Genomic DNA, 10,466 nt, shown 5'->3' on the forward strand with positions numbered 1-10,466 from the left:
AAATAATACTTAGAATTACTTTCTTCAAAAGCATTATTAAATGCAAGTTTTGTGTTATTTTTTATTACCTATTTTTTATGTTTATTTCATTTTAAGTCCTTCGAGTAAGTATAGATTTATAAGCCGTTTAGATTTTTGAATCACTTAGTGAGTCTGTCCTTTGTTTGGCTAAGATATTGAAGGCACAGTTAGTCGTTACTGCTTAATTACGTAAATACGTAACCGTAACTTATGTAAATAAGCCATAATGGCCTCTGTGGTCCAGTGGTTTGAGCGTTGGGCTCACGACCCAGAGGTCCCGGGTTCAAATACCGGTGGGGACACATCACGAAAACCACTTTGTGATCCCTAGTTTGGTTGTAGGACATTACAGGCTGATCACCTGATTATCCGAAAGAAAAATGATCCGTGCTTCGGAAGGCACATTAAGCCGTTGGTCCCGGTTACTACTTAGTAGTCGTTACATAAGCCATGTCAGGGGCCTTTGGCGGCTCAATAATAACCCTGACACCAGAGTTGATGGGGTTGGTAATCCACCTCACAAATTACACGATAGAAGAAGAAGAAGAAGAGAAGACATTGCAATGACAGGGACCTCTAGCGGTACAAAAATAATCTGTCACCAGGATTGGTGTGATCGGTCATCGAATCAACACCCACACAACAAGAAGTGAAGAACTACTTAAAATGTGACTAACCTTAAAAGTACCTTGATGTTTGTTAAAAAATAATTGTTTACACACTTTATTCTGTACGTAAAAAAAAAATTGGATGAAATTGCATTTACTTTATTAATTATCAATTCAACCACTTATAAGCGTACACATTCACCTATAACCTGTAGCCTATAAGATCCGGACTTCCCGACTCAATAGATATCTGATTAATAATTGGGATTTGGATTTTAAAAGGCATCTGGGTCTCACAACCGTATAGTATTTAAGTACATATTTATATTAGTGAGATTTAACAGAAACTCTTTAAAAAAACAATTACCTTATTACAATACCGTAAAAAGCAGAACATAATTTAAATATTAAGTATAGAAACAACATTATGATGGAGTAATGGGCAATCTTGAAGCAAAATTGTTTTCTTCTTCCCGCTAGCGTGCCTGTCAGGCCGTCGTTCACGATGTACTTCCGACATCCCAAACACCATAAACTTAAGTACGACACCCACTCCAGAGATGCCATGTTGCAGTTAAATATGGTCCTGTCTTCTGGAGACTGGTTCCAGAACATTTCACGAGTGTTGGTGTCTTGGAAGAACCATTCTTGTGTCACAAAGTATTCAAGTGCGGCAGCGAGTTTGTCAACTTTCTGGTACACTTTCATTAACCTGAAAAAACATACAAAAAATCACAAATGGAATGGGCAGAGCTGAATCAACAAGCAAGTTGTTTTGATTATTATTGATACGAAGTCCTAAGGATATAATGAACCTTATGATGGCAAAGGATCAGCCTATCACTCATAAATTGTTATCTCTGTTCATCATGTTAGAAAGGACACAACCCCTCTGTCAGATTTTACGGCAACTCCAGCTCAGGTAAAAATCAACAAAACACATTATGTGCTTCGGTTATATCGCGCCTCGTTCTAAAGCAGTCTCTCTCAGTTTAGGTGTGAATAGCTAACAGACAAACGAACAGATATAGTTGATTTAGCATTTATAAATTGCATTCTAGCGACATGCAAAGGTATTTAATTCAATCATTAATTTGAACTTCTATTATAAGAAAATGACAGTTATTACTGTCACGGACAAGCGCCATCAAGTGCTTTGATCGTTCGTTTTTACCTTAATGTCAAGATTTTTGATAACTTAGAAACCAAAAAATCTAACAGATATTGCTATTAATCAACGCCAATAAAAAGAATACCAAGATGGAGTGAACGACGAAACACGACTTTTATTTTTCGCTTCCGAATAATATTACTAGATACAAACCAATGCAAACCATAATATACCAATTTCTCACCTCTATTTCTTCAATTACTTAAAATAAAATAAGAAAGCGTATACAGGAATCAGAGACAGTATAACAATTATTTTTAATACATACAAGGGTTTTTTTCCAAGCAGTTTTAAAACTCCATCGACTAAGTATCCAGGAATATAATGTAGCAGCCACGCAAGGATGTACCACCACAGTCTATTTGTGGTCACGCGAACAAAAGCGTACCAAATACAGAAAGGCGTTGGCTGTTGCATTCCTGCCGAGTATATCTCTTCTATTACTTTACCTTAAAAATAAATCAAAGTTATGGTTATTTTTTAAAATAAATAACAACTGTGTGGAAGGATAGTGGGTACACCTCTTCTAAATTCATCTTTGCTTGCAAGAAACCACTTATGCCATCGATGAGCAACTGAAAACATTGTTTCTAACATAACATACAATAGCGTCACGTCACGTATGTATTCCTAAATGGGCCCACTAAGGGTGGTGTAAAGTATATAATGTAAAGGACGTAATATACGATCCCGACGACCCGATTACTTTAGCCATAGAGTAATCGGGTCGTAGGCAGCCAATCAGCTCGCGACACCAAACACTTCAGAGCCCCGATATCGACCCCGCCGGCGTGGTCGACGATTTCCCTCATTCAGCGCTTATCGCTATCGACCCACTAGGGTCGATTAATTCTTTCAAATATTTTTCCTCTCAGACGACGCCCTGAGCCGAGGTTCGCGCCCAACTGGGCACCCTCAGGCCTGTTGTCTTAAACGTTGTACCGGGTGAGAGCCTTCAGCGCTCCCCATTTGTCCGGCCAAGTAGTTAATGCCATCTGCGGCAAATCTACAATAAGTCACGTCAAAAAAAAAAATAAGTATATAATATACACCTCTGCATGTTTAAGTTCCATGTAATACGGGGCGAGCAGTTTTCAATAGTAATCTAATATCTATGATCCAAACATGAACTCAATGTCATAAAGTCGAATTCAGTCCTTTAGAGCCCGAATCGAGATTTGACCCCGTGACAGTACAATGTAAGTCGTACTGAAGAAATCGCGGATTGTGTTTTGTATACATCCGCTAACTTTGATTCTTTGAGATTTCAGGATTTAATTAAATTACGATAATGATTGTTTTTTGTTAGGATACACGCTTTTAAAAAGTCATATTACTTACGTAATTTTATCGGGTTTCTGCTGCTAGTGACTGTGTATATCCTGATATCAGTGTCGCCTCTCTCCCTCCTCACCACGGTGTCGTGTGCTGCGGATATGATCGCGTTGTTCACCAAGTCCACAGGAACCAGGTCCTGACATATTTCTTTGTCCGCATACATCACATGTAGTACCCCCAAACCTCCACCCACTACGTACTGTAAAGTTAGAATAAATATCAAGAGAAAAATACTGTTATGTTTCTTGTCTGACGTAGATATATATGTAGATATATTATTAAAATTTGGCGACTATGCAGGCCTTATTTCATGTATCGCTGAGCTGAACATTCCCAGACGGCACAGCTACAATACAATGCGGTCTACTAAGGATAGTCTGAAGAGCAGTGCAGTAATCATGGGGTAGATGAAGGAAAGGCGCACCAGGGTAAGGTTTCCAACGAGATGGTCTGATGCAGTGAGGATGGCAACTGAGGAACGCTAGAAATTGAAGGAAATCATACGAGGTCGAGATCCTCAGTAAAGAGAATAAGGTAACGATGAATAAGAAAAGTATCACTGCGACCTAAAAGATCTATCGTGATCGCAAAAAGGTATATTTATATGAATTTGTTCCAACTCCTCTTCTCATAATGGTGCTCTAAAACTAGCTTTATTTCTGTCTAGCACTCGTCTTAAAAGAAAGAGGGTATATTTGAAGCTCCTATCAAACTAATAAAGTTTTGTCTGCCTCGATCGGCTCTGTTGTAGAACATACTTACTTAAAATAAAATGGACTTTGGACTTTAAATAAGTTTAGTGTTATATTTAAAGATCATGTATTGAAAATCAACGTTTTTTGACTTGATCTACCTATTGTTTACAACGTTGTAACATAATATATTATAATGTTTAATTAAAACAGTTTACGTAAATCATTCAAATGAGCGGATTACAATACATCATTGTAAGTAAAACTATAAAAAACAATCCATCTTATATATAAAGGAATATATTGCTATTTGACATTTGTTGATCATGCGCAAGTGTCAAATTGCAATTTTTCTTTTAAAGATTATTTTTTTTCAATATGACATTTTTAAACCCCCAGACTTCACACGATTAGAATTCAAAGTATTTTAGGAATATTATATTATAAACACTTACCCCACTCGGCCCGTATACGCTGCTCTTGTCGATCCACCCAGGTATCGGTTCTCGTAATGCACATATTACTGCAAACAACAATGACATAACATCACGCCTGTATCCCCTAAGGGGTAGGCAGAGGTGTATAGTAAATAAACCCACTCCTTGCCAGCTATGTTTCACTCCTTTTAATTCTTCTGTTTGTTTTATTTAAGGTATATTTCAATATATGTATTATTGTTTATTTATAACGCCATGGGCAAACTGTCATGATGTAAATAATAATAAATGAATAAATATAATGTAAAAGGTGGGAAAGGCTGTTGCCTTATAATTGAACATAAATAATTGTATTTATGTTCTAAACATGAATTTTAACTCGGATAAGTCGAATTAAGTGGTACCAAATATTGTGTGTGATGTATAATATTTATGTTACTATAGATACATAAACATACATAAACTCACGCCCGTAATCCCTAATGGGGTGGGCAGAGCCACAAGTAATGAAAGACAACTTGCAGCCACTGTTGATACGATGTCGTAAGCTGGATATGATGAACTTTATGGTGATAAGGGATCAGCCTATCGCCCATAACATTAGTCCATCGTGTTAGAGGACACAATCCCTCTGTCGGTTTTTACGACATGCCCGGGAAGACAAGCAGCTGAACGTGTTCTATGTTTTTTATTTGCTCCCAGAACAGCATAGAAGCACTATAGTTACTATAGATAATTAGTCTTATTCACCAATGGCAGGTCGCACGATACATATGGGCAGATCAGCTCCTACAGATCGAACGACATCCTCTGCAATAGCTTTTGTAAATGTATATGTGTTGGGCCATGGTTTAATAAACCTGAAAAAAATAATTCAATGTCTACATATTATTATATTTATGTACAGTCATGAGCAATATCGTGTACCCACTTTAGAACCCTGTGGCACTATCATATTTGACATTTAATGAGACTTACGTTTTAATTTGTCAAATAAGTTAATGTGACATGGTTTCAAAGTGTATACATATTAGTACTCGTGACCGTACTGTTATGTTCTTGTGTGTTTGAACAATAAATAAATTTGTATTGTGTTGTATTGTATTATATTCATAGCGTTTGGTAATCGGTAACTGTTTAAACATTCGTAACATCACGCAATTTTATAATAAGTACGAGTATATCGAATACAAATACAAAAAGTATTTTAGCGATCCAAATTCGAAGTTCCACTGCTGAAGTTCGAAATACAAACGGCCAAACATGATACTACTAATGATTGAAAGATCCTAGTTACGAAAAGTTATTTATTGGTCCCACAAATCAACTATCATATCTGGGGGCATGTTACCACGCGGCGCGACATATATCGAGGGCTTTGACCAATACACGCAGAGAATGCTATCTACGTGGATAAGCGTCTGACGCCCATTGGTCCCAGCTTAGTGCAAATTATAACTAATGACTGTCTGCTTTCTCACTATCTGTCACTCTTTTTTTTCTGTTCTCCCTTCGGTTATTAATGTGTTAATAAAATATTGAACTAGGTACAAATATTTTACATTGGAGTAATGGCATTCATGGTTTCTTCAGACACAGTCTCAGCCATCTGGATCAGTGTATCTGGTGACATCGGACTATCATAGAACTTCTCAAGAACTGGTTTCCTGGCACGTTCGGGAGTAGCTGGTGTGTAAGCCGTAGATATGTACACGAAACACCTGCACAGGAAAGATTAAACACAGATAGTTTCATGTTAATCCTTCAGAATATGTCGCATTGGAATACTGGTTTTTTTTAAGTACTAAAGGACCTGTTTTTCGTATATGGACGAGGATGGCGTTAACAACTTGCACTTGTCATGATCTTGGGAAAATGTTACATGGGTTTCTTATTTTACAGATGAATTTCGTATGTTCTAGCATTAATAGTCTGTAAGGTGAAAGTTAGAAGTTGTTAAAAGATGGGATTTGTGCTGACTGTTATGTCAGTTGTACGATAATAGACTTTTGATGAGGCGAGTCTATGAGTCAAAGCCACAGCGCTCGGGAGACCTCGACACTAAACGTGATGAGTTGAAGGCCCGTCCCCCTGCCGCTATTCATTATAATTACCAACACGGTGTGCTCACGCTCAGTTCACTGTAAAGATAGGCGACATAAGCAATCTTCGGGCGCATCAGCGTCGTGCCGACTAGAAGTCGAAGTGGTCAATGTGGCCGAAATCGGTCGGAGATCATCATCATCATCAATAGACTTTTATTCTCTAAACTAAAGCCGTTGCAATGTCATAATATTTTAACGATTTAAAATATTATTAAATAAAATTATTACGTAATATTTATCGGTGAAGAAGTAAAATAACTAGTTAATTCATTTATCAAAGTAAGTATTTACTAAAGGCGGGAATAACGCGGCGAATGTAAAACAAAACAGGAGCGGGGGACACTTTCGGTTGGACAGCTCAACGGACTCGTTACGCGGGACAAATTAGATGGAGAGGGACTTTTGAGTGTTTTGTATGTAGTTACTCGGTTCGTGATACACTAGTTCCACTGTAGTTAGATTGTAATGTAGTTTGAGCTTGTTTTTATTTCAAATTTCCAACACAATGTAAAGTTGTTATACGGAATAAATGAATATGAATATATATTATGAATATGAAAAAAAATGTAGGTCCATAAAAATAAAGATTAGATGCCCTTACCTCAATTTTTTACAGGCTTTTCCTAAGTGCAACATTTGCTGTGTTCCGTGCACATTGGTCAATGTGGCCTTCTTCAAAGGATCTGTGAAGTTTGTTGTGGCAGCTCCATGGTAAATTATGTCCACCTTAAACATTCCCAAAAAGAAACACCTAATACCTTTATAGAATGTTAACAGTTACTTTTGCTCTTGCCGCCTCAGTACGAGTATCATAGAATAAACGCTACTAAGTGAATTTAGAACCTATTCTTACTAAGTAATGTTTTAAAGGATTATCATTTTCATCATGGTTCCCCTTTCCTTATGTACCAAGTTTTAGCTTCCTACTTTGAGAACAGCGAAAAGTCCTATGTACAATTTGAAGGGGTTGGGGGCAGAATTCTAATAAATAATGATGCACGTTTTTTTTGTTAGTCACAAATACTCCGCATACCAATTTTTAGTGTTAGAAAGAAACAAAAAGTAGACTATGTCACTTTCCATCTCTCCAACTACCTGTACTTAAAATATCACGTCAATTCGTCGCTCTGTTTTGCCGTGAAAGACGGCAAACAAACAGACATACACACACTTTCCCATTTGTAATTATTAGGATGGATTCTATGGAACGTACAGTAAAGCGCCTACGATCACCAAGTGACGTGTGTCTAACGTAACGTATTTTGAGTAGACAAAAGATTACTTTAAATTTACAAGTAGGTACATCATTGGTACCTCTTCAGTGATCATTTTCCAGTCTTCATCATTGATTCCTAGTCTCTTTTCCATAACATCGCCGTCTACTGGTACAATTTGTTCTTTAAAATTTGGCCGTACTTTATGAACATGTTCGTAAATCTGAAAAAAAAAGTTTGGAGTATTATTCTTTATTTATTTAGAGTTTATAATAATGATCTTTATACTAACTGGATCTTTGAATAATTCATCCAGTCTTTCTTGAGAAGTCTTTTGCTTTTTAGATCTCAGCAATATAAAAATTTTCTTTATTTCACACGCTCTGAAACCAAATGCAAAAGATGAATACCAGAGTTGATTTACGGTCCATTGATATAAGGATTTAACCTGGAAATTATAATATTAAGCTGAAAATGTAGGTATACAAGCATTCGTTGGCTAAGATATTATAATACAAGGTCAAATATAAAAAGAAACTGTTATTTTTATACGAGTAAGTATATCTCCTTTACTCTAACTGACATTGGACTCCATAGATACTCCATTCACTCCAAGGTTTAGAGTGAATAAGAATGTTTATATTAATGTGCGTAAGTATTTAATTGTCATGCAGAGAGCTTACAACTGTATATATGATAAAACGGATTTCATTAGACTTTTTATCTCCATAGCGATATCCCGTTTTCACTTCCGCTTATCTAATCTGAATATTTAACAGGTTAGGTTTTTACAGAAGCGATTGCTTGTCTGACCTTCCAACCCGCGAAGGGAAAACCAGCCCAATACAGGTTAAGTCATATACTCGAAAATCATTTAGATTGGGATTCGAATCTACGACCTCAAAATGTTCAACTGGGCTATGACGGCTCTCATACATCATAATAATAATCATTACATTTTTCCCATAGATTAATTATCACAAATCGTTTGCAATTGCGCTAACCCTTCTGAAAATGTCTAGTTGAAGACAGGCTAATGATTTTATTACAATAAAAAATACACGAAAATCAGACAAATTACGTGTATTTTGTACATCATTTACCAGTTTTATTGCGTATTTGCATTATACTAAGTTATATGCCCTACATTTGCATCAGAATAATATCAAGTTTACCCGCGTGACGCCTGGCCAGACCACTATTCAGTACACAACTTCTAACTAGTTATATACAGGGTGTTAGTGACATCGTAACGAAAACTTTGAGGGGTGATTGAGGCCATGATTCTGAGTTGATATCAAGTGAAATTTTCCGTCGAAAAAATATGGAACTGAAAATAATAAAAAAAAACTCAAAGATTTTCATGAATATTCAGACTGAAAATTCCACTTGATCAACTCAGAATCATGGTCTGAACCATCCCCCTCATTATTTGTTACGATGTCACTAACACCCTGTATATAATCTGCATAATCTCTACATTCAAGTATATAGTAAGGAAAAATAGTATATCAAAGCATTAGAAGAAAATGAATGACATTAGGGGTCCGATCAGGGAGTAGTTCTCTCCAGTCGCGCCACCGTGAGTCTTAGCATGTAATCAAGCAATAAGGACGTAGAAAAATGTACAAAAATAGTGTGCTTATACGAAGTATCTCCTATGCTCCAATCTAGTATGTTACCGAGATAACCAATTTAGATGATGTCACTGTAAGGTTAGTTTATTTCTTATGTCCAGCAACATTGGACTGCTTTTGTATCGCTTACGTGAAAATGTATCCGATTTACAGTAAACCAACCTGGATTACTTTATTTTATGTTACGTTCGAAAAATAATAAGCAGACAAAGCGCCCGCCTTTGTATAGTACTGAGAATAATGAAGATGATTCAAAGTTCTTGTGAAGTACCTGAATAGTTTCTCAATGAGTTGCTTCCCCAAGAATCCGGAGCCGCCGGTGATAAAGATGACTGCGCCGGAGTAGAACCGCTGTATGCGCGAGTCTCCGCGGGCGATTGTGTCGTTGATCACGCGGTGACGCGCCAGTTCCGAAGCCTCTAAAGCTTGGGCTGGATCCATTTTCACTGTTTTTGACCGACTTCAATAGAAATGAGTTGAACAATATTCATACAATTCGGCTTACCAAATTTCGCAGGTGTATGTATGTTTGCCCTGGTGCTTGTCAGAAACTAAAATTAATAGTACAAAAATAAAATACGTTTCATTAGTAATGAATTGATCGTCATTAAATTAAAAAAATACAATGTTGAGTTGGTTAATATTAAACGAAATATAAGGCAAGTGTTAATAAGGGTTACTGACGTCATCATTGATGTAACAAAATTATGCTACTATGTCATTGGTAACAAACACTACTCGAGTTTAAACTAAAAAGGTAAACCCGACTTCACAATTTGTCTTTTTAAAAGATAAAATGGTAGATTAATTCTGAAGTCGGTACAAATAGAAAGACGGTCGAACTTCATGTTCCACACGTTGGACACTGCATAAAAGACACCTCGTTTTACACAGATACTACACATTGGCGTTATCGTACACGCGCTTCTGTGTGTGTGACATCTGACGCCCATACGATTGAAGACTAAAGTAAAACCGAAAGGGAGTTGCCGTTCTATAGGTAGTATTATTTCTTATTCTATAACGTTGTCGTGTATGCCACTGTGGTGCATTTGCAAGATTTGAAGGTTGCATCGACTTCATAATTTAGTTTCTAACATGGTATTGAACAAAATATTATTTCTTACTTTTTATTAGAGAGATTTTAAATTCAGTTTGGTATTTTAAATTACTTTTTGTAATACTTTATTCTCGAGTGACTTTTGAAATGCAACTGAATGAAAGTATTGCATGGAGAAGTTAC

The 10,466-nt window shown here is 36.5% G+C and overlaps 1 protein-coding gene across 1 annotated transcript; it reads right to left on the reverse strand.

Moving 5' to 3' along the window:
* Positions 1-772: 772 nt before the first annotated feature.
* Positions 773-10,466, reverse strand: LOC126369590 (fatty acyl-CoA reductase wat-like). Its single transcript, XM_050014072.1, has 11 exons — positions 10,351-10,466; positions 9,495-9,774; positions 7,879-7,969; positions 7,687-7,809; positions 6,974-7,098; positions 5,830-5,988; positions 5,018-5,127; positions 4,286-4,353; positions 3,142-3,337; positions 2,069-2,249; positions 773-1,341 (listed from the first exon to the last, which is right to left on the reverse strand). The coding sequence occupies exons 2-11, from the start codon at positions 9,662-9,664 to the stop codon at positions 993-995; spliced, it is 1,572 nt and encodes a 523-aa protein (XP_049870029.1). The 5' UTR covers positions 9,665-9,774; positions 10,351-10,466; the 3' UTR covers positions 773-992.

Source organism: Pectinophora gossypiella, chromosome 9 (assembly GCF_024362695.1).
Source record: "Pectinophora gossypiella chromosome 9, ilPecGoss1.1, whole genome shotgun sequence".
Classification (NCBI taxonomy): Eukaryota; Metazoa; Arthropoda; class Insecta; order Lepidoptera; family Gelechiidae; genus Pectinophora; species Pectinophora gossypiella.